Source organism: Hermetia illucens, chromosome 3 (genome assembly GCF_905115235.1).
Source record: "Hermetia illucens chromosome 3, iHerIll2.2.curated.20191125, whole genome shotgun sequence".
Lineage (NCBI taxonomy): Eukaryota > Metazoa > Arthropoda > Insecta > Diptera > Stratiomyidae > Hermetia > Hermetia illucens.
Window position 1 is genome coordinate 163,293,452 of NC_051851.1, and position 24,707 is coordinate 163,318,158.

The 24,707-nt window shown below is 44.3% G+C and overlaps 2 protein-coding genes across 3 annotated transcripts in view; both read right to left on the reverse strand.

The window, feature by feature from the left end:
* The window catches only part of LOC119651029 (laccase-2), a 78,110-nt gene extending 66,875 nt beyond the window's left edge, over nucleotides 1–11,235 (reverse strand). Inside the window, exon 1 of the mRNA XM_038054341.1 lies at nucleotides 10,994–11,235. The gene's annotated coding sequence lies outside the window, so the exon portion shown is untranslated. The remainder of the gene's footprint in view (nucleotides 1–10,993) is intronic.
* The window catches only part of LOC119651030 (alpha-(1,3)-fucosyltransferase B), a 60,479-nt gene that overhangs the window by 12,847 nt on the left and 22,925 nt on the right, over nucleotides 1–24,707 (reverse strand). Inside the window, exon 4 of one of the 2 annotated variants that reach the window (XM_038054343.1) lies at nucleotides 3,881–4,058. In XM_038054343.1, coding sequence (XP_037910271.1) covers nucleotides 3,881–4,058 — 178 coding nt within the window. Of the gene's footprint in view, nucleotides 1–3,880; nucleotides 4,071–24,707 lie in introns of both variants that reach the window. The other variant, XM_038054342.1, reaches the window with a different exon arrangement.

The following is a 24,707-nucleotide window of genomic DNA, read 5'->3' on the forward strand; positions in this document are numbered from 1 at the left end:
AAGCCAAATCCACCACTGATACCATCAATTTGATTACTGGCTTGACCGAAAACGAAATTCATGGCACTATCAAATATCGCGTGATAGTAACCTTAATAATAATAATCTTTGGCGCAATTGACATATTGGATCAGGGCCTGACAATGTGTTAAAACACTTCATTCAAGACCGTAACGGCACACTACAGTACATTATAGGAGGCAATGTGCTCAGCAGTAACTTTGGGCGTGAAAAATGCATTCAATTCATCCAACTGGGGGCGTATACAGAAGCGCCGATTGGTAGTCCCACCTATCTCGCAGCCATGATGGACAGCTACTTGCAAGAACGGATGCTCTAGCAAGACACCGAACGTCAGGAGTGCGTTGTTTTCGCGTGTGTCCCACAGGGCTCCACACTGCGCCCAATCCTTTGAAACATCATGTACAATTATACTCTTAATCTTCCCGTTTAGGAGGAGGTCACAATGGTGGGCTACGCCGATGACATTGCACTGGTTGTGGTTGTAAGACACCTTGAAGATGGTAAATTGTACTCATGCGAAGCAATCAGTACTGTTAAAGCCAGCTTGGCTCTGGAAAGAGTGATGCCGAATATAGAAGGTCCGCGGCATACTTGCTGGCTGCTTGATACATACTAGGGTAGTGACTTCAATCTTGCTGTATGCAGTCCCGGTTTTGAGATCAACGCCGCATATTTTATCTATGGCACATAAACTGGGTTTACAGAAGAACAGCCCTAAGAATGTGTTCTGACTTCCGAATCGTCTCAGCGTTCGCCATCATGACGAGCATATATATAACATCAAGTCCATCTCTCCTTTATAGACAAACAACTACTCAAGCAAGGGTCGTTGAACACATAGATTGATCCTTAACATCAAGGAGTGGCTAGAGAAAGAACATGAGGAAATCAATGATAACCGCTCCCAGTTTCCCACCGACCCTGGTGGATTCCGTCAATACCTCTATAGGAAGGGAATAAAGGAGAAACTAAGAGGAAACTCTAGGTGAAATGCTATCACCGGAAAATTTCGTCCGGAGAATGGCAGCTTGCCAGGAAGATTGGGTTGTGATCAACTCCATGATCGCAACGATCCAAAGTAAACTGCCAAAATTGGAAGAGGTGGGGAAGACGCGGTTACGATTGCCGCGGATGGACGAAAGGAGACCTAGCTAAAGTAAGCCAACTCCGCCCCCTTGATGTAATAGCTGACGATGCTTCCACGGTGTAGGGGACGTGTATCCAGGCAGTGCCTTTTGAAGATTTCCACCTCCTAAAAAACAAAAAAAAGGCAGTGAAGGCAATATTTATTCCCAAAACAAAAAAAAAACCACCTAAAAGGACGGAAAAGCTTCCAACCGATTAGTCTAGCTTTCTTTCTACTAAAAGGACTGGAAAGACTAGTAAATCAGGGGTGTATATATCCCCACTTTACTATAAGCAACACGACTACAGAAAGGCAAATCCACGGAGGCAGCACTCCATGAGCTAACGGCAAAAATTGAAAATACGATGTCCGAAAAAGAATACGTCCCAGGTGCATTCAAGGACATCGAAGGTGCTTCATTCGCACCAATTTGTGACTAGGCAAGATAGCATGGAATCGATCCGCTGTTTATCACTTTAATCCTCCTCTTACTGAAGTCAAGAAAAATCGAAATATCGATTGGCCCAGAATTTATTGAGGCAGGCTGCTCACAGGAAAAGGTTCTCTCTCCTCTGCTATGACTCCTGGTAATGGACACCTTGCTACGGCTCCTACGGACAATCTAGCCGTAATAATTATCGGCAAATTTACGGACACAATATGTAACCGCTTGAATACAACTCTGCATATAATCCACAGTTCGCACTTCCGCAACGAACTCGCGGTGAACACTAGGAAGACTGGACTAGTTATGTCCACTAGGAACGTTAGGTGGGGCAGCAACATGCTACCAGGGACGGAAGTCCAGCTGGTGCAAACAGTCTAGTATTTAGGAGCTAACGTGGGAAAACCTTAGCCAGGAACAATATCAGAAATCCTGCAGAGTGGTGTAGTGCTTTCGGACTGCGATAGGTAAGAACTGGAGACTTTCACCACAACGGATTGATTGGGTGCTTACATCTATAGTAACACCAATTTTGACATATGCACGCATCGTCTGGCAGCCAAGACTGAACTTTGCTAACAGCAGCAAGTCATGGAAGACGGATCAGGTGGCCCGACCTCTGGGAAAAATGAGTACCCAATTCCAGAGGGAGATAGATGTCATTTCACTGACAGCAGAAGAATACTTTCGACATAAATGGCAGGGTTTTACCATTCGAATCTGTTCCACAGTCGTGCAGCATTATAAGCACTAAACAGCTACAGCATATGAATTAGGTGCCACAGCAACATTGCTGGTAATGGGTCGCCAAGGATCTGGATCCACAATCGTGAGGTAAAAATCCAGCTTTTGACATCCTGCAATCCATTATCAAGTCTACTCTGAAGGATGAAATTACAAGGATTCACGCGGCCGAGTGGATAAATTTGAACTATTGCCGGCAAGTGAAAATCTGTGTTAAAGGACGAGGGCCTAGAGCGGCATGGTTGTTGTCCTATATAAAGTGGGACATGAATATGAATACCCTTTAACGGGAAACTGCTCCTTAAACCACCTTATGGAAAAGTTGTCCTGGTGGTTCCGGCTATATGCAATCAATGTGAGAAGAAGTAGGAGACGGCCCTGCATCTCATATACAGCTGCCCAGCCTCCTCAGACCTCAGATAAAGACGCCTAAGTAAGGGTTATCTCAACAAAGAATCTGCGCACTCTCTGCCTCTAGAGAATGTTCTCAGATTCGCAAAAGCCTGCTAACTCCGCAGGCAGGAGGCTATTGAATAAGCGATTTTCGGGGATAGTACAATGGGCCTAACAAACGCTTGAGTGCTTGGAGCTGCGGCTGCCTCTCAATAAACTAAACTAAGCTAACTCGACAAGCATTGATGACATTTGGAGCAGTTCCATCTGTTAGCGCCAGTAAAGTCGAGGAAGCAATAAAACGAATGAAATCGGGGAAAGCAACAGGACCTGAAGGCATCGCATCGGAACCCTGAAAACCGAAGGGCTGGAACCCGAAATTGTGGATCAATGAATTCTTCAATTGGGTTGAGGTTGAAGAAGGTAGAACACAATCTTACTGATGAGAAGGGTAGTCCAACAGAGTCTTCAAATTACCGTCCGGTCCGGTTGCTGCCCCCTAAAAGGGGAAAATTTTTGAATGCATTCTCGACAACCGTATTCGCTTTATCGTTCAAACAGGAACTGCAGAAGTACTGGCGCAATATACGATGCGCGGTTACCCATTGAAGAACATCGTGAAAATGATCGCCTTCTTTATATTGTATTTCTGGATCTAGAAGAGGCATTTGACCGTGTGTCACACTAAGTCACCTGGTATGCTCTGCGACAATTAATAGTGCGGTCAAATTTCTCTAGCGTGATCCAAACAACAAGTGAAGTTTGAAGTGTGGCGGATATATCAAAACCGCTTCGTGTCTCTGTCGATGTTCGTTAAAGAAGTGGCGTTCTTTTCTGATCGACGCATCAACGAACGTCTCAAATCCAAAATTTTGTAGTATCGTCCGCACTCTCTCCCCCTATGGTACTGAGTGTTGACTGACTATAATACACAATAAACGGCGCCTCGCGATAATGGACACGAAGACGTTAACGTAAAAATTAATAAGGATTTCCGCGACCAATATGAGGTTGCACCCATGGTGGAAAAATTGACGAGAGAGGCGTCTTCGATGGTATGGTCACCTAATTAAAACACTTCTAGTTTCCAACCAGATAAATTATGTACGGGAATGAAGGCCTTGCTGAAAAAAAAACCAAAAACATACCTCAATCGTTTGTGATCCAAAGTAAATTGGTATTGATCCAATAGTAATTGGTCTCCAAAATTTCTCCGTAATGTAATCATTACAAGCGGCGTTCTCAAAAGCAAGTATAAATTTATATGATTTCAGGAAGTTGTGAAGCTCATCCGAATCTATTGTTCGCATATAATCCTCGGTTAACCTGGAAAATGTCCTAACAGCTATTAACAATGAAAAAAATTAATTGAGAGAAATAATGGAAGCAAATAACAAAGCAAATAAATTCTAAGAAATGGCAGTGCGGAAAGATTTTAGATTTCAGGCTTAATTCAAAGTAATTATAATTTACATGCTTCTCTGAAAAGCGTGATTATTTTTTGTTTGGAATGTGAATGATTCTAAGTCCACATCCAGTTGGTGTCGGACCGGACCAAATAGAAAGCAACTTACTCTCACTTTTCTTATCCACAGACCCCTTGGCATAACACCCAAATCCTGGACCTTGGTGCTATGTCGAAAACGAGGGGTATGAAGATACCTGGGTGCTATGTCCAACACAAGGGCTAGGAGGACCAAAAAAAAGCAGGAGTAAATGTTTTTCATTTGGCCCGGTCCGACATGAAATAGGACTGAAGATCCTGGTTGAGTTGGTTAGGCGTTAATGATTTTATCTCGATGACCCGGTTCCGGTTTGTCATGGATTTTTGTCTTCGTCTTTGTGCTGACTTGCTGTTGTAGGCTTATCAAGCTTATAATAGCATTGAGTTTGGTGATAATGATACTGAAACACAAAATCATTGAAAACTGGTACTGCTTGAATGCCCTATACTCTACCAAGGAGTGAAGAAGAGACAGACAAAAGTGCAATAAGTATGGCAACAGTGGAATTTTCGTAAGGTCCATTTTTTAAGGATAAAATACAATTCAAGTTAAGGGATTTGAAAAGAGAGATCACCTGTGGCATGGTCAATGCACGAAGTAGTTCTTCAAGAAATAGTTCGATTGCTGTCAGGACTTTCACTGGAAGACCAATGAGTGGGCTGGCAGTCAAACCTGCCAATCTTTCCCTAAAAGGAGAATGTTTTGTTATTGTTAAAAGTGACCGCGATGGAGCAACACAGTAGACTGGAAGAGCGTAGCAGTGACCTACTTCTTAAACTAGCAACTGGCAGAGGGAGCGGACGCAGGGGTGATTAGTCCAAGGAAAATAACTTCAAACTACCGCGGAACATATGGATATATTTTAGACAGAAATATATGTTATAAATAGATAAGCGTTATACGGACCCGAACCATAACGAACATCAGTTAAAATGTAATGAACGTTACCTAACATCATCGCATTATTTAACATTTGCATATTACCTAACATCACCGTATTACCAAAGCAACGGTAACATTACTTCTATGATAGATATACACATATACACATGACAAACGGGACCAAACAGTAGTTCTTTCTCGTCTTACCTCTTATGATACGTTTTTTTTCCCTTAAGCCATCTCAGTCTAGCAATTTTTTACCAGTTGTCCCCTATTTTGTCAATTGCAACGATGTAGTTTCCCTGGAATAAACTTAAGCGAAGTTTGCCAGTAAATTTTTAAACTGTGAGAAAATTAAGTTTCTATTTTAGCTTACAAAAACTGTGCCAACTGTGTATTCCTCGAATACTCGAGTTCTTAGCAAAAAAAATTGCAACGTATCACCGCGTTCAAGAGACAGAAGTGTACACATTTCTACAGCCTATATAATGATGAAATTTATGAGCTATAACAAGGCTGTCTGGTTATGAATAAAATCCGACTCAATAGGCTGCGGTAGGTTGGTCGCGTAATCCGTATGAGTGAAGATGATCCCGGTAAATCTATAGAGGCAACAGCTAATGACAGACAAACAACATCAGGTAGACCTTGCCTCAACTGGAGCAATAGCGTAGGCAAAAACACCAGATAGCTACTAAGGATACCGAAATGGCCGACCGATTGTTCCGCCTTTGATCATGATGATAAGCTAAGTTTTTGGAGTTCAGAGTTCGAAGAAACGCGTTTCTTTGATATCTTCCGCCTCGCAGCCTAAACTCTTCCTTGAGGGCAGACAACTGTCGTCAAAACAAATCACTCTCGTCGATATATTGAAACTAGTCCGGTGTAAAGCCACGATCTTCGGCAAAGTTCCTGAATTTTTTAATAAAGGTGTTTCGTCGCACGATTCCCGACCGCTAGTGAAGGCAATCCATATCGAAGTTTACATTGTAGAATAAGAAAAATGGGAACTAGGTTCGTTCTGTGCAGGATAAGGCAAATGTTGCGATATGGAAAGCCTCCGCCGAAAACTGCTGTCTGAAGTTGCCAAATCTTCCATCAAGCGGGTAAGGGATGCTCGGTGGATGCGTTATGGCTTCGGAAACCCAGTGTTGGCAATTTTTGGGAGTGAGCAAGCGGGCTCACGGCCGTCGATCCGTCCAGCGACCGTAATGCCTCAGTAGTGAGAAACCTGGCTACTTTGGCATCAAATGCTACCGGAGGTCATAGTGGAGTAGAAATGAGATCAACAGCGGATCAATATCGCAAAAGTTCAAAACTTGGGAAGTCACCACTGAGTGCAACATTGCCCTTAGGCAGTCGAGATTCGTCTCGGGACTCGGAACGGAATTTGGAGAGTCCCCGGACTGACATACTTATCGATGCTGAAAAAGACGACGGTGGAAGGCAGCAAACAGCAGCGGCGTTTATTTCACTCGAGGGACGCATAAATGAACTCTGTGAGTTCATTGAGGAGAAGCGGAATATCCACCAACATATCAGGGCTTTAATACGTGCCATTAAGTTGTCCTATATTAGGGCGGCGAAGGAGAGAAATGTCCAAGCGTCATTTGGCAAAGTCACACGGAAGATGCGGGTGACGCTCCTCAACATAAGGTAGGTGACAACGCGGGCAAACGTGAATCCCTTGTTGTCCAACAAGCGCCAAAAAGAAAAAGGCATTATCCAAGAAAGGAGATACGTCCTACGCAGATATCCTTCGAAAAGTCGAAGTCAATCCGGAATTGACAGACCTGGGTGGCAGTGTGAGTCGCATCAGGCGTACGCAAAAAGCATATATGTGCTGCCCTAAGGGAAATTCAACCTTAGCAGAATAGGAGAAAGTGCTAACAGAAGAATGAAAAAGGCATATGGACGCACACAGACCGCTATTATAAGCTTGCTGGTGGAATCAGGGATTAAACCGATTACCGCGGGCAAAGTAAGAATAGATTGAGTCGTCTTAGGGAGCAAGTATCTTTCAGGAGATGCTTCAGATGCCTCAATTTCGGTCACTTTGTAGCAGAATGTACTAGGGAGCCACTTTACCAAAGACTGCACTGGAGATCCACGATGCATATTATGCAAAGGAAAAAAGGAAGTGGACGACCGGCACGTTGCAAGTGGTGGCAGGTGCCCGGCATATAGGAGGGAGTTGAATCGTAAAGCTAAATGATGTTAATACAAATCAACCTCAACCATTGCGAGGCAGTTCAAGACGTGCTCTCGCAAACCATTCGAGAGTCGAAATTACGTCAGTGCTACGTGTTTGAGAGACTCATCGAGAAACGCGATGATATGGGCATGTGGACGGGGAGCCATTCAAAAAACAATGGCATTCCCAGGAGACGGCTTTGTAAGGGCAAAAGTCAACGTCGTCCATATCTACAGCTATTATGCTCCTCCAAGCGCAACTTTACCGCAATATGAGGAAATGCTAGAGAGCTTGGTGTTGGACGCTAGGGGCCACAGCCCTAAAATCATTGCCGGCGAACATCAAGGACCAAATCTTGCTTGAAGCCTTCGCAGAGCTGAACATCGTACCAGCCAATGTTGGATGTGTGCTCACTTTCCTGACTGTACAATGCCGTGTCGGAAGTTTCACCACAGTAGGAAGCCAAACTACTGATGGTACCAAGAAATCGCGCTGTTAAGGGCTTTGCCAAAGGACCAGAGCGAAGCCAGAACATCGGCAGTCGGAGAAGAAATACCGCGATCTTCGAAGAAGCCTAAAGAAAGCTATACATGAAAGTTAGCGTGAGTACGTTGAGGCAAATACGAACCCATGGGGCGCTGCTTACAAAGTTGTAAGGAACAAGATTCGTGGACAAAAATCACCCCAAGTGATGTACCCGCGACTCTTGTTCAAAATGACCGCAATTCTTTTCACCAAACAGGAAGAAAGTTGACGTCAACAAACGGCCCAACAGGACGTCTTCACAATTCCCGGGATACCGAGGAGGAACTAAGTGTGATTTGTGAACGAATTGGGGATAATAAGGCCCCGAGATTAGATGAGATCCCGTACAAAACCCTGAAGTTGATAACTAAAATCAGATCCGCATGGTTCATAAGCACATTTGAACCGTGCATGGTGAAAGGAATGTTTCCGGCGCAGTGGAAAAGGCAGAGGTTGGTTCTGCTATCGAAGCCCCCAAAACCATCTGGCGCATCCTCTTCATTTGACCCTATTTGCCTTTTAGACACTATAGGGAAGATGTTGGAGTTGGTGGTATACAACGGACTGCTTCCGCTCGTCGAGCTAGCAGGTGATTTATCGGAGTGGCAGTATGGGTTTCGCAGAGGGCGGTCCACAGTCGATGCCATTGTAACGGTCGTAGGCCTGGTCGGAAGGCATCTTCCGCTGGTAAGTGCTGCGCGGTGGTGACGCTGCAAGTTAGGAATGCCTTTAAATCGGCCAACTGGGGTTGGATTTAGGGCCAAACTAGATTCCCCTGGTTACTAAGGTCGGACAATCGACAATAACTTCTTTCGTGCGAAACGGACGACGGGCCAAAGGAATGGCAACATTGATTGGTTTTGCAGACGACCTTGCAGTGGTACTAGTTGCGAAACACCCCCAAGATGTGGAAATGTATGCAAGCGAAACCATCCATACCATCAAAGCATGACTCGAAATAGTGAAATCGGACCTGGCGGAAGATAAGACGGAGGCGGACCTTATTACCAATTGCAGGAAAAACAACACTATCAAAATCTGGGTTGGTAATCACAAGGTTGTTTCAAAATCGATCATTAGATACCAGCTAAGTTGAGCTGCAATGGACACCTCATCCCTAGCAAGGAGGATGCCTAATATTGCAGGGCCAAAATCTAGTCGCTGGATGCTTATGGCAGGGGTGGTGAAATCCATCCTGCTATACGCGACTCCCCTCTGGGCGTGCGCACTGGATAATAAACTGAACCAGGAAAGGGAAGTTCGGCATACCGGCCAATCGCGCTTAGGGTGTGCAGTGTATATAGAACGGGAAGCAGAGTGTGTCATCGTGGCGATGATTCCTTGGATCTTCTAGCGAATGAGGCACAATATCTTTATCGGAAAAGGAAACTGAATCCGGCCGAAGTGACTGCAGACTTCCGAAAGGCCACTAGCAAAGCAGCAGCGGTGAGATAATTCCGAAAAACGCCGCTGAACCCATACACTGATCCTGTGTATTGAGAGATGAGTCGAGCACAAACGGTGAATACAGGAAGTGCTGACATCGCTTCGGATTGGATGAGCCCCCAGACTGTCCCGAATGCGCCGCTACATCCGAGGACCCGAAGCATGTTATGTTCCATTATCCAGAATTCGCAAACGAAAGAAGGAGGTTAAACGACGGCCCCAACACAGTTATCGGACCCCATAATTTCGTGGAGGAGATGCTGAAGCCCACAGCTAATTGGAGTGCCATAAACACAACAGTATTAGCGGTACAAGAAAAGCTGCAGGAACTGAAACGAGCCCGGAAAGCCCGACGGACGCGTGACTTAGTTGTGCTCTTGTAAACCAGAATCCTCCTCGTGAAGTAACAATTCACGGTGGTCCCGCGGGGATATGGGCCGGTGGTGGTTTTAGTGGGTGAGAATCCCACACACTGCTGCAACCTGGCGCAGCAGAGTCTTTTTAAAATATCCACCTCCACTCATAAAAAAAATACTTGGTGTTTTAAAAAAATGTTAGGTAGTTTCATCAGGCCAATTGAATTTTAGCCATTCCATTCAGTATGAGCACCACCAGGGTACCCAGGTGATTGAACATCTCACAAGTGGGGTGATCTCCAAATAAGAGCCGGGTTCTGCAGCCATACTAACTCGTTCTCGTGGTTACAAGACCAGCTGATGCTATGCCCGATCAAAGTCTACGTGTCCGGACGATTGTCAGGACCAATGGCTAACCAGTCGAAGACCACGACTCTCCTAAAGCCAACGACTGGACGTCGTCCAAGAGCAGTCATCAATTTGGGCTAGTATCGGGCCCAACATCCCACACTCGGGCAAACCTTACTAGCAACTGTAAAGAAGGAGCGGCGACCCAATGGAGGTCAAAAGGTGTGGCAACGGCTAGAAAGGTGCAAGCCACATCTGTTTTGGAAGAACATGTCGAACCGAGAAAACAAGCAGCAGACCTTCGCAAGTTGAAGCAAACGCTGAGGCTAGGGCGAACATCAATCAGGCGAAAAGCTAATCTCCTGGAACGTTTGATACCAACTGGTGACGAGGAGACGTACATGACGCTGCGGAATAACGAGGCTTTCCAGGAACTGAAGATCCTAACCTCCATGGTTGAATGTCAGTAGGTTGAAGATTGTGTTGAACATCATCATAAATTGCTGGGACTGCTTGGCAAACCTACGGGGATCCGGGATAACTTGGTTTGCAGTGCTTGTGAACTCCGGGAGATAGAGTTGTGGGTACGTAAAACATCACCAAAGGACACAGAGTGAAGGAAGGCGTTGAGATCACACGAGGTTTCGTTAGTTGGATCGGACTATTCCGGGGTGTACGGACCCGTTTTTGAGCGTTCCTCATCACTACAATTCTGACGAAGTGAAAGCAGTTGCGGTAGTTGGCGCGGTGGTCGCTTGCCCCGCAGTTCACCCACTTGAGACTTTCATTGTATGTATGCCATCACATTTGACGCAGTGATGTTGAAAATAGCAGTTCGGGGCCGCATGACCGACTCGCTGGCAGTTTTTGCACTGCAGAATCTATTTATCCATGATCCGGCTCGAAACGAACCAATGGGCGATTTTTGCCTGAAATCATCGATCTCGAAAATTGCGCTGAAAATGACTAGCCATTGACAACAATTGGAGGAATTTTGGTACTCACCTGTTACCCTCGGGGTTCTTTCGACAGTTGCAATTACTGTTTAGATGACACTGTGGCCAGCTGTTTGTTGTTAGATTTGGTTGGAACAGTGGTACAAGATAGCTGCTTCCGCGATACTGGGGCTGGAACCACCATATGTCGATTTGTTGGTTACTTCTCGGGATATAATAGTCCCCTGCGAAATGCGGACTAAATCCTCAAGGGGATTGTTCCGGCTCTTCTTCAGAAGCTGGACTACCATTATTTTTAGTGTCTTTTTTCGACACCATGACTTCGAAGGCGTCCTTCAATGACAGTGCTTGCACTATTTTTTGGTTTTATCACCGTTTTCCTTCCACGTCTGGAAATGTGTACTACTTTTTAATTTTTATTACAGTTTCGATTTTTTTTGTCTAGCCAGTGCGCCGCAAAATAAAACATATACTATTTAACTTGCACTTCAATGAAATAATTAAATACCGTAAACAATGGGTCCAATCGAACGGGGGACGAAGACAGCTAGGGTCTCGTACCAGGGTAGAGACAACTCATCAGACGCTGCCATACATCTGCCCGCCCTGGGAGCAGCGTGACCGAAGCACCTCGCAGGCATTATACGCACTCCTTATAATTCGCAAAGTACGACAAGGGTGCGATTTATATCCAACGTAAATCTGCCCACAATTCGGACCAAAGCTTGGCCGGAGCAAGGCAATTTTTTTTAAGGTACGAAACCGTATCCGTCTTCGTCACTCGTTTGATTTTTTAACTTTTGGTGTTAAACCCAAAAAGAGGAGTCCGCGGACCATAAAGAGTGGAAGTAAATTACTCTCCATTTGGTCGGGCCCGATATCAAGTTAATGCGGACTTAGGACTCCTCAATTCCTAAACAAAAAAGTATGACCAATTTTAACACGTTCACTAGACGATTTGGGACATTTACTTAGTTACCGCCGACTAGCGACTAACAGCATACAAGTAGACATAGGCAGCCATTACAAGTTTAACGAGAAGACTAAAGTAATGCCAAATGGCTTCCTAACATAAAGGACAAACTGTCTAAAGACATAAACTTTCGACGGACAACCAGTTCCTCAGCAAAGCCAACCGAGGTGCTGGGGTTGAACGCAGGGTTCTCTCCCTATTAAACGGATACTGAAGTTTGCAAAGGAAGCTGCTGGATGGAGAAATTTCAATTGTAAAATAGTTTTAGTGGGCAAATGTCCCCCACTCTCAGGGCACGTGAACCCTAAATAGTAGTCTTTTAAAAATGTCTAGGAGTGACAAGCTAGTGGGGAACTATTAGGTTGTTGCAAATGAAATGGCCGTTTTGGTGCTAAAATTTAAAATGACTGTAAAGCTTACAAAAATTTATTTATTTAATCAAAATAGGTGCCAGGCGATTCAAAATACTTCTCCCAACGAGACTCAAGAGCATGTATGCCAGCTTCGTAGAAGTCCAACTGTCGGGTCGTCGAAGGCAATTTTGACAGCCTCTTCGTTCCTAAATTGGTTTTCCGCCAAAAAATGATCCAAATGCTTAAAAAGGTGATATTCGGTTGGCGAAAGGTCCGGTAAACATGGTGGATGAGGCAGAGTGTCATACTACAATCCGTTCAACTTTTGAACCGTTGTTCTGAATACATGAGGTCGACCATTTTCGTGAAGGGGTTTCACACCATTCCTGTTGACTAATCTCGGTCGTTGAACACTAGATTTTTAGTGCATTTCCACGAATTGGGCGCAGTATTTCTGTGCATTTATCGTTTCTCCAGGTGCCAAAAAAGAATAGTGGATAACGCCAGCTGTAGACCACCAAACAGTCACCATTACCTTCTTCGGATGGAGGTTCGGTTTCGGCATATGCTTCGGTGGCTCATCAACATCTAGTCATTGTGCTGATCGGCCACGATTGTCATATAATATCCACTTTTCATCACATGTCACTATTCTGTGCCTGACCAGAATTTTTCCAACCACCGCCGTGTGGTTCGTTCGCTTACCGTATCAGCTCCAAATGCGCTGTTAATGTTCTTGGTCGCCTCCGCTGCTTCATGACCGAAGTTGAACTCATACAGAAAAAATATACGTTCTTGGCTCTTTTCCAGCCCTTTTTTCTTTCTCTTCACTGTTGTCACAACGATGGTCAAAACTGAAATGACTCCTTGATTAAATGAATGAAGTTTCAACTCCGAGTAGAGGTGAAAAAAATAAAGTGTCGATACGCTTTTAATTGTTTCATGTTATCCGGGCTTTCTACTTACAATGAATAACTAAGACGTGGGCGAAAAAGATTCGTTTATTTCTAAAACCTCAAGCTTACTAACTAACAATCGTTAGCTACAGAAATCTTTTATAGACTGAAAATGTTATTATGACATCTGCGCTCTGCAAGAAACCCGATGGTCTGGTTCCAAAAGCTGCGACATTGAACGCGAACGCGGTAAAAATGGCTACAAACTTCTCTATTTTGGTAACCCACACACTCAATATGGTGTTGGCATTGCCATCTCAGAGGGTTTCCGTGATGCCATTAAAGAAGTCGAACGATTTGATGATCGGCTGATGAAGCTCACCATTATATCAGCTGATCGCACTATTCACTTCTTCACCGCGTATGCACCACAGACAGGCCGACCAGATGCCGAGAAAGATGCCTTCTGGCAACTTCTCGATGAAAAGACTTGTCACGTGCCTGCTGACGATTACATAATCATTGCCGGCGACCTTAATGGTCATGTGGGTGAAAAGGCAGACGGTAACAGGTGCCATGGGGGGGTTCGGAGCGCCCAATGAAGGTGGCGAGCGTATAATCGATTTTGCGGACACCCATGACCTTGTACTTATGAATACATGGTTCATCAAACGATTGTCTCATCTTCCCACATTTTATAGTGGGAACAGTAAAACGCAAATCGACTATATTCTCATAAGACGTCAACATTTTACCACTGATTGCAAAGTCGTTCCCTATGAGACCATCGCACCTCAGCATCGGCCGTTGATTGCTGTCCTGCGAATTAAGCCACCGATAAAACGGCGTGAGGAACGCACTGGCCCGCCACGCATTAAATGGTGGCGATTTGGTGAGAAGAAATTGCAAAGTCGTTCCCTATGAGACCATCGCACCTCAGCATCGGCCGTTGATTGCTGTCCTGCGAATTAAGCCACCGATAAAACGGCGTGAGGAACGCACTGGCCCGCCACGCATTAAATGGTGGCGATTTGGTGAGAAGAAAGAAGAAACGGTCTCACTCATACGATTGTCAACCATTACGAATGTGGAAGAATCATGGAACCAAATGAAAGACACGATCCACAAAGCGGCCTCTGCAACCCTCGGGGTCTTGGCTTTGGAATGATGATGTTGAAATGAAGGTCCGTGAAAAGAAACGCCTCTACCACAAATTTCTCGACGATAAAATGCCTGCTAATTGGCAAATTTATAAGAATGCCAACCGGGAAGCAAAGAAAGCGGTCGTTGTCACCCGAGCGAACCATTTCAAAAATCTTTACGATAAACTTGACACTCGGGATGGCGAGAGAGATCTGTATCGACTTGCTAAAAGTCGTGATGAACGCACACAGGATATCGAACACTTCTGTTGTGTTAATGACAAGAACGGTACTTTGCTTACCAACCATCGAGCCGCAACGGATAGATGGCGAGAATACTTCGAGCAGATTTCAACTGAAGAATTTGCTCATCCTCCACTTTCACAATCATTGCCGACATTTGGAGCAGTTCCACTAGTCAGCGCAACTGAAGTCGAGGAGGCAATAAAACAAATGAAATCGGGGAAAGCAACAGGACCTGACGACATCGCATCTGAGCTCTGGAAAGCGAAGAGCTGGGACCCAACACTGTGGCTCAGTGAATTCTTTAACCGGGTTATTCAGGAAGGAAGAACACCATCTGACTGGCAAGAAAGTACCACTGTTCCAATATGGAAAAAGAAAGGTAGCCCAACAGAATGTTCAAATTACCGTCCGATCCGGTTACTTTCCCATACCATGAATATTTTTGAACGCATTCCTGACAACCGTATTCACGAAATCGTTGAAATAACCGTGAATCAAGCCGGATTTGTCAAGAACTGCGGAACTACTGACGCAATACACGCTGCGCGGTTACTCATGGAGAAACACCGTGAGAAGCATCGCCCTCTTTACATTGCCTTTCTGGATCTAGAGAAAGCATTTGACCGTGTACCACACGAACTCATCTGGTATGCTTTACGACAACACTTCGTGCCAGAAGAACTCGTGCGCTGGGTTCAATTGCTCTACCACGATCCAAAAAGTAAAGTTCGAAGTATCGCGGGTGTATCAAAACCGCTTCGTGTCTCTGTTGGAGTTCATCAAGGAAGTGCCCTCTCACCACTCCTCTTTGTTCTTGTTATGGACACTGTCACACGGGATATCCAACGTCCAGCGCCCTACACACTGCTTTATGCAGATGATGATTTCCTAGCATCTGATAGCAAAAATGATCTCGAGCAACTTGTTCAAAAATGGAATGATCGCCTCATGCAACATGGTCTCAGATTGAATTTAAACAAAACTGAATTTTTGACGACCGATCCCCATGAAACAGGCACAATCACTGTCAGCGGCAGTGATCTGCCCAGAACTGAGCGATTTAAATACCTCGGATCAACGCTATCAGCCAATGGAGAGCTGCGTTATGAAATTGCTTCACGCATTAACGCAACCTGGATGAAGTGGCGTTCCACAACTGGTGTCCTTTGTGATCGACGTATCAATGAACGTCTCAAATCTAAAATTTACCGCAATGTCGTCCGTCCAGTCGCTCTCTATGGTTCTGAGTGTTGGCCGACCATAAAAGACAATGAACGGCGTCTCGCGGTAATGGAGACGAAGATGCTACGTTGGACTAGTGGCGTCACACGTTTAGATCACATCCGAAATGAGGATATCCGCGATCGTTATGGGGTTGCACCGATCGTGGAAAAGTTGCGAGAGAGGCGTCTTCGATGGTATGGTCACGCAATTCGTGCAAACGAGAATTCACTTGCAAAGATTGGTCTGAACATCGAAGTCGATGGTAAACGACCAAAAGGCAGACCTAAGCAACGGTGGCTTGATACGCTGGATGGGGATTTGAAAGCCTCGAGATTGCACCCAGATTGCGAGCATGATTGAAGGGTATGTGAGTCATGTGTGTGTGATTGATACTTAACTCCTCCCTCCTTATGTTCCAAATTGTCCTCAATTTTATTGGTAAGATTTTAAACTTTTATTTTAATGGTTCTCCGTTTCAAGTAGAAATATGCAAAGATGGCTAAACAGATAACCAATAATACAATAGTTGAGCTAATGGCTCCTATTTCGTGATTTCGTTTTATATACTTTAATTCTTTTTGTTGTGTTTCCTGAGGGCTTCCAGGTATAATAAATTTACTTTGAAATGTTTGTTGCTTATTATTGAATGAGTGATTATTAATGTTGATTGTACAATTATTAAAATTGAATAAAAAGTTTCCAAAACTTGTAGTGTATGTTCTTTCGTCACAGGTGCTGTTCCAATTTATTACAGCATTGATGGTGATTACTAATCCTGTTTCTATTTCTTTGATTACTTTTGTTGTTACTTTCTCTTTATTGCAGACTCTGTTTACATATATACATAATTGGTTAGCCTTCAAATGTTTTACATGATTTTCATTATAATAGTCATATGATATTCCATTAATCTTTACAATAGTTTGTGGTTCAAAATTTATTTGATATTGACCCTTAGCAGGTATCGGTATTACATAGTATTTTGGTGTAATGATCAAATCTTTTGGTAATCTAATGACAAATATAATTTCCTGATTATTTCTAGTATTGGTAAGTACTGCTAGTTCAATGTGTTCCAATTGATGAATATTTATTTTGTTTTACAACATTTGAATTGTATTTTGCTTTCTTAAATTTTGGGGCTAATTTGTTTCGTTCTGCCTTAGGGTTTTTTATGAATACCTGGCTACGAAGTTCCTCATATTTTTCTGTCTAGATTCATTTTTTCTATTATTCTTTCCTTGTTAGATAGAATCTTATTATGTACTTTCTGTTTGTCTACTCGTCCCTGTTCTACATCTATGGGTCTTTCCTGAGTGGTTGTATGGACTTGACGATTATAGAATTCTAAAGCTTCGTAGAAGCATTCACTAGTTGTCTTCATATTCTTCCGTACTGGTATTAATCTCATCTTTTCTTGGATAGTTTCATTAAATCTCTCGATATCGGAATTTCCGGTATGTGAATATGGTTTAGTAGTATGGAAAGTTATACCCTTGTCCTGGTAAACTTCTTCCAATAACATGTTATCAAATTCGGCATCTCCTATCAAAAGTTTAGGTCGTCCTAGTGTCGCTAATATACTTAACAGTCTGACCTAATGTCAATTTTATGTCGAGATGGAATTACTATTCCAGATGCAAATTTAGAGAATTTGTCAATCATGACCAAGATATTCAGATTTTTGAATAATAGTAGATCTAGATGAGCAATCATCCTAATATCTTTTGGGGTTTCTGTGATCTGGAATTTAGGTTTTATGGGTTTCCTATCCACTTTATTTTCATTACACACTTGACATGCATTTATATAACGGTGAATATGTTATGAAGATTGTATATAGGATAGTATATTTGGTTTTTCAATCCTGAGTAATTTTCGCGTATTCCGGCATGACCGGTTTCTTTTTCATGATAGTATTTAATACGGTCGATTAGATCTTCTTCATTAGTAATTTCTTTTACTATTTGAGTAACTTTAATGAACTTTGTTACGGTATTGTCGAATCCTTCAAGGATTATTTGTTGCAGTTTGTTATACTGATGATAGGGGTCAAGCAGTGTACTGCAGGATAGACTGATGCGGAACATAGCTCCCCGAGGCCAACCTATCTTTCTCTAAGGATGAGTTGTCTCTCCTCTGGGACGGTGTGTGCCTTTTCAGGGGCCAAGCCTCTCGTCTACCAAGACCGTTAGTGAGTGGTGATAGCCACACCCTGTACGAGGTGACCCTACTATTAACAAAACGCTACGGATCTAGACTGGGGAGTCGAAAAACACCTCCCCCAATCCAGGGTGTCATGCGAACCGTGCCCATTGGATAGTTTGCAGTCGGGGGTAACTGACTGTATTCGAACGGAGCCTCACTGATACCTGGTCGCCTCAGTGAGTAAGTTAGATCTTACCGTGCTACAGGGGGCTATGGCATGGCGGACCTCTTAACCCCCATACTCGTGGGAATCAAATGAGTACAAAACTGGAAAAAAAAACAAAAACCAAAAAAGCGGGGCCCCGTACCGCAAAACTGGTTAATCAGGCGGAGGCATGTCTCCGAATTACTGAAAGCCAGGTGACTACACTCAAGAAGGGAGAAGTTGGGACGTCAAGCAGTGGATCCAAGGTGAGCATTGATATACTGCGTGGACTACAGCCAACGAACACCACTGCTCAAAGAGCAGGGACCAGCAAAAGCACGTCTGAGATAAATATAACAGACGTCAGGAAGGAGACAGGTCTCAGTGGCGCCGGGGTTAAATGGTACCTGCGCTATCTGAAGGAAGGCCTGAAACCAGAAGAGGTCCTTAAGAAGGCTCAGGACAGACCTAAGCCATCTTTACCGGAGCCGAGAAAGCGGGGAGCAGCAGAGATCAGCCCGCATGAAGGAAATGTTCCCAAAAAACCCAGACCTGAACCCACGGAAGGAGAAAACCCGGGCAGGTCAGGAGTGAAGGCAGGACCCAGGAAGCCCGGCATTAGCTATGCTAGTGCGGTCAAGGGCATTCGACTGGCCATACTGCCAAAAAGGTTTCCCGAGCAAATACTCACTCGGGAGGAACAGGAAATCATTGAGGAACTTGTCGTCAAGCAGATGATCAAGGGTTGGACGTCGAAACTGGTGTTCACCGGGATACGCTTTCGACCAGGCCTTATACTGGTGGACTGCGCGACGGAAGGTACCGCAGAATGGGTTAGAACAATAATTCCTAGATTGCCAGGCTGGGAAGGGGTGGAACTGTCAACATGTGCTGGAGATGATATACCAGGAGCTCACATGGTGACAGTTTTTCTCCCAAAGGCCGCGGCAATAGTAACAGAAGACCTTATGAGACTCCTAATTGCTCAGAACGAAGATCTCCATACTCGACTATGGAGAATCTTCAGAAGCAAGGTGGAGGGAAAGGGTAAACTCCTCACGATCGGGGTAGATGACCGATCCCTAGAGGCAATTAAACGTCGGAGTTGTCATATCAACTACCGACTTGGCAACATACCCGTGCATGTGCACAAGGAAAAGCCAAGGAAAGAGACCTCGGAGGAGGCATCGGGTGGAAAACTTACCGAGGTCCCTGAAGAAGTCGCGGAAGCCATAGAGGCGGAAAGAACGGGATCAACCAGGGAAATAGACCTGCTGCCTAGGACTCCTAGGGCTCGGGGTGGACAGCGACGCGTAGGAAAGCGCCATGTCGGAGGAGGAGGGTGACACTCCGACAGTGGAGAAGAGCTCCAAACAATAACGGAGCCAATGGCCAGCACTAGGATAGCCCAGATAAACCTCCACCATGCGAGAGCCGCATCTGCAGTGATTGCAAGGGCAAATTCCAAGGAGAACATTGGAATAGAGCTGGCTCAGGAGCCCTGGGTGTACCGGGGGCAGATTCGCGGTCTGCAAGGAGGAGACATGCAGGTAATTTGGGACTCCTCTTGTGAAAAACCAAGAGCTTGCATAATTCTCAAACGTAATCTAAAATACATATGTCTTTCAGAGTTCTTAACCGGGGACCTTGTGGCTATCCAAGTCTCATTGGAAGCCGGGAGGAGCACTCGAGAGGTAGTTGTAGCATCACGATACTTCCCAGGAGACGAGAGCCGGGCTCCACCGGAACAAGTCGCAAAGCTGACGGAGTATTGCGAGGAGAGGGCGTTACCACTTCTTCTCGGCTGCGATGCCAACGCCCACCACGAAGTGTGGGGAAGCAGTGACACTAATCGTAGAGGTGAGTACCTTCTCGAATTTATTCTTAGTAATAAGTTAGAAATACACAACGTAGGGAACACTCCAACATTTGTGACCACTGGTCAGAGAGGTACTAGATATAACTCTAGGAAATACCCTAATGAACGGGATGGTCAGGAATTGGAGGGTGTCGGATGAACCCTCAATGTCTGATCACAGGATAATCAGATTCGACATTGAGGGTAACTCCGAAATAAAAAGAATAATAAGGAATCCCAAGAGAACGGATTGGGAATCCTACACAATGCACCTGAGCAACAACATTGCCCACCTTCAAGGGAGCGGTGACATCAGCAGCGAATTAGAATTAGAAACGGTGGTGGAAGACCTCAACACAATCGTCATTGACGCATATGAGACCAGCCGTCCGGCCAAGACAGTCAAGTCATCAAGGGATGTACCATGGTGGAACAGGAACTTAGCCAGAATGAGAACGGAGGTACGAAAACTCTTTAACAGGGCAAAACGAACCGGGGACTGGCGGAGGTATAAAAATGCACTGACTGCGTATAGCAACGCCATCAGAGAAGCGAAACGGAACAGCTTTAGGGAATTCTGTGAAGGGATTGAACAGATCACAGAAGCAACCAGGCTGTACAAGGCTGTAGCCAAAGACGGGGGAATATCCTCTGTCTACTTGAAAAAGGAAGATGGGACATTCACCGAGAATGAGGAGGACAGGGTACACCTGCTTCTCAGAACTCATTTCCCGGGGTCCCGGTGACAGACGACAACAATCTGCCTGACACCCCAACAACGAATAAAAGGGGAAGGAAAGAGAGCTGGAAACTAGTAAAAGAGGTATGCTCAGAAGCTAGGCTAAGATGGGCAGTGGGAACCTTTCAACCAATGAAATCTCCCGGAGCAGATGGCATTTTCCCAGCACTTATCCAGAGAGGCCTAGGAATTATCTTAGAGTCTCTTCTGAGGGTGGTAAGGGGGAGTATAGCACTGGGTTACATACCAAGGGCATGGAGACGGGCAAAAGTGGTCTTTATTCCGAAAGCGGGTAAAAAGGATCCTTTTCACCCTAAATCTTTCAGACCAATCTGCCTAACATCGTTCGTTCTCAAAACGGTGGAGAAGGTCATAGACAACTATATTAGAACTAACGTTCTAAAGCGTAATCCCCTACATTACTGTCAACACGCTTACCGGGCAAGACGGTCAACTGAAACTGCTCTGTATCAGCTGACAGAGGTACTACGGGACGCCATGGAAACAAAAGAAATTGCATTGTGCGCGTTTTTGGATATCGAAGGAGCATTCGACAACACATCGCACACAGAGATACAAGATGCCCTGAGCTGCAAAGAGTGGGAAACACACTGGCACTCTGGATGGGCAAAATGCTAGAAAGCAGACAAATAGAGGTACAAACAGGTACAAATTCTATTATCATGAACACCACTCAAGGCTGTCCACAGGGTGGAGTACTATCGCCGCTGATGTGGAGTATGGTAGTGGATGAACTCCTGGACGTATTAACTAATACTGGAATACAAGTCCAGGGCTACGCGGACGACATTGTTTTAATCTGTAGGAGCAAATATGAAGATACCCTATGTGATAGAATCCAAACTGGATGAAGGGTTACTAGTGCCTGGTGCAGGAAGGTGGGACTGCGGATCAACCCAACCAAAACCACCATAGTACCACTCACTAGGAGGCGTAAGCTGGATCACCTGAAAGCCATAACATTACATGATATGGAGGTGAAACGAGAAACAGAGGTCAAATACTTGGGAATCACGCTAGACCAAAAATTACTCTGGAAGACACATGTCGGAAACACTTGTCGGAAAGCCACGAGGGCTCTGATGACTTGCAGATCCATAGCAGGAAAAAAATGGGGTTGTAGCCCGAAGATACTACTTTGGATATATACTGCAATAGTAAGACCAATGATTACCTATGGAGCGGTAATCTGGGCAGAAAGAACCCAACTCAGCACACAAGCCAGGGAATTACATAAGCTCCAAAGGCTGGCTTGCGTGAGTATCAGTGGGGCAATGAGGACATGCCCAACGGCATCCCTGGAGGTCCTTCTGGGATTAACCCCTCTCCATCTGCACATACAGATGCAGGCAAGGAGATCAATATTCAGGATGGTCGGTAGCATGAGTGAGGCGGGGAGCTGCCTAAATCGAAGGAAGATTGATATCCTTTCTAGGCGGTATCCCGAATTACTGATACCGAGGGACAACATGACAACGAGGTTTCACTTCGATAAGAAGTTTGAAACACGTTGGAGTAACAAGGCAAACTGGGAGAGCATGGCTGCGACATACGGCTTAAACCAGCAACTGATTACTTGGTACACTGACGGATCCCTCACAGCAGAGGGAGCGGGTGCCGGTGTCATTGGTCCAAGGAAAATGTACTTTGAGCCAATGGGCAGGTACACTAGCATATTCCAGGCGGAAATTTACGCCATAGACAAATGTGCCTCCTTTAATCTGCAAAGGAACTACAGGGGGCAGAAAATAGCTATTCTCACCGATAGCCAAGCAGCGATCAAGGCACTTAGGTCCAACCAGTTGAACTCTAAACTGGTATGGGAATGCCTTGAGAGACTGAATACACTCGGCTCGTCCAACAAGGTCTGGATACTTTGGGTTCCAGGCCATGCTGGGTTGGAAGGCAATGAGGCAGCGGATGAACTAGCCAAGAAGGGAGCAGGGATGCCTTTACACGGGCCAAAACCCTTCTGTGGAATCGGAAACGGTTTCATGGCTATGAATCTAAGAAACGAAGAGAAACGGTTGAGGGAACTATATTGGGCGGGCCTACCAGGGATGGAACAGTCCAGGGTGCTTATTGGGGGATACGAACCCATGCGCACAAAGGATTGCTTAAACCTCACCAAAAAGAACCTCCGAATCATAGTGGGAATTCTCACTGGTCATTGTCGGCTGAACTACCACCTAGGGAAGCTAGGGATATCTACGGACACTGCCTGCCTTTGTGAGGAGGAGGACGAAACCTCTATACACGTCCTGGGACAGTGTCCGGCACTTGTGCAAAGTAGGTCGATACATCTGGGAGAACACTTAATACCAGATGCAAAGCTGAAACTTCTGGAATTGGGGAACATACTAAAGTTCCTAACGGTTACTGGCCTGCTTGAGATACTATGATGAACAGGTACACTATAACCAGTAAAAGGGGCACAATAGTTCTTCAAGGACGCGGTGCGACTTTCCCTTAACAGAATAATAATAATAATATACTGATGATCATCGACTTCACTATATATATCTACGGTACCAGGTTGTAGTCGTATTTTTAGAAAGTTTATAGCTTTATCTGGTGTATCCAGTTGTTTCGAAGTTATCACGGTTCTTCTTCTACTAGTAGAGGTCATTTTGTGTCGAGATTCTTCATTTTCTACTAGGAACAATTGTTGTTGGTACTTGTTCACTATATCTTCTTTGATAGGTATATGATTATTAAAATGTTCTTCCTGTGAATGAATTGTTTGTAGATTCTCCTCCTTACACTGGGGTATTTAAATTAAATCTTGATTTTGACTCAATGGTGACAACGGAGCTCCCTGGACTTTATTCGGTAACATCGGTATGTTTTGAATGGTAATCGGGTTTACTTCATCCACTTCCTTTAATCTAGATAAGAAATCTGCAGGAATATTTTCTTTCCCTTTTATATAACTCAGATTAATGGTGTATTCTCCTAGTTTGAGAATCCATCGTTGTAAACGTGGGGTTATGTCTTTACCTTTGAATTTTTGATGGAGCCATTTGATGGGTTGATGATCCGTTTGGAGGTCAAATTCCCTTCCATATACATACGGTCTCAAATAATTCACGGCCCATACAATAGCTAACATTTCCTTCTCTATTGTGGCGTATTTCAGTTCGTATTCATTTAGGGTTCTACTGATGTAGCATACACTAGGCAGAAAAAGTGTGCGTACACTCAGTAGTATGATACTTTTCCTTAGTAAAACAAAAAAATTAAGCTAATTTTTGTGGCGAATTTATTATCCAAACATTACAAATAGTTCCGTAGTTTTAGTGTATTTAATTCACTAAGTTATAAGTCTTACAAAAACCAGGTTATAAAGCCAAAAATTAAAAGAATCGCAATAATTCAGTAGAAAAAGTCTGCGTACAGTAAACAAATATTTAAAAAAAATTATATTTGAGTAAATATGCAAAGCAAATCAGTAGCTTGTAGGATACCCTTTTCTTTTTATGACCTCTTTTAATCTTTTCGACATAGAAGATACAAGTTTAGATGTTTCTTCAACACTTATTTTATTCCATTCTTCTTGTAATACATTTTTCAGCATATCCTTTGAAGTTATATCGTATTGGCGAATTCTGCGTTCTAATAAATCCCACAGATGTTCTATGGGATTTAAATCTGGCGATTGTGGGGGTGTATGTAACTATTTGGGAACATTATATAATAGCCACAGCTTATTAACCTCAGCCGTATGCTTAGGGTCGTTGTCACGCATAAAATAAAATTCGTCACCCAGGCGTAAATTTTCAGCACTTTGTTTTAAATTACGTTTTAAAATATTTAGGTAGTCATATTTGTCCATGGTAGACTCTATAAATTGCAGATTTCCTACGCCACCACTTGCCATACACCCCCAAATCATTATTCCGCCACCACCATGCTTTACCGTTGGCATCAAATTTTCTTTATTCAATGCTGTACATGC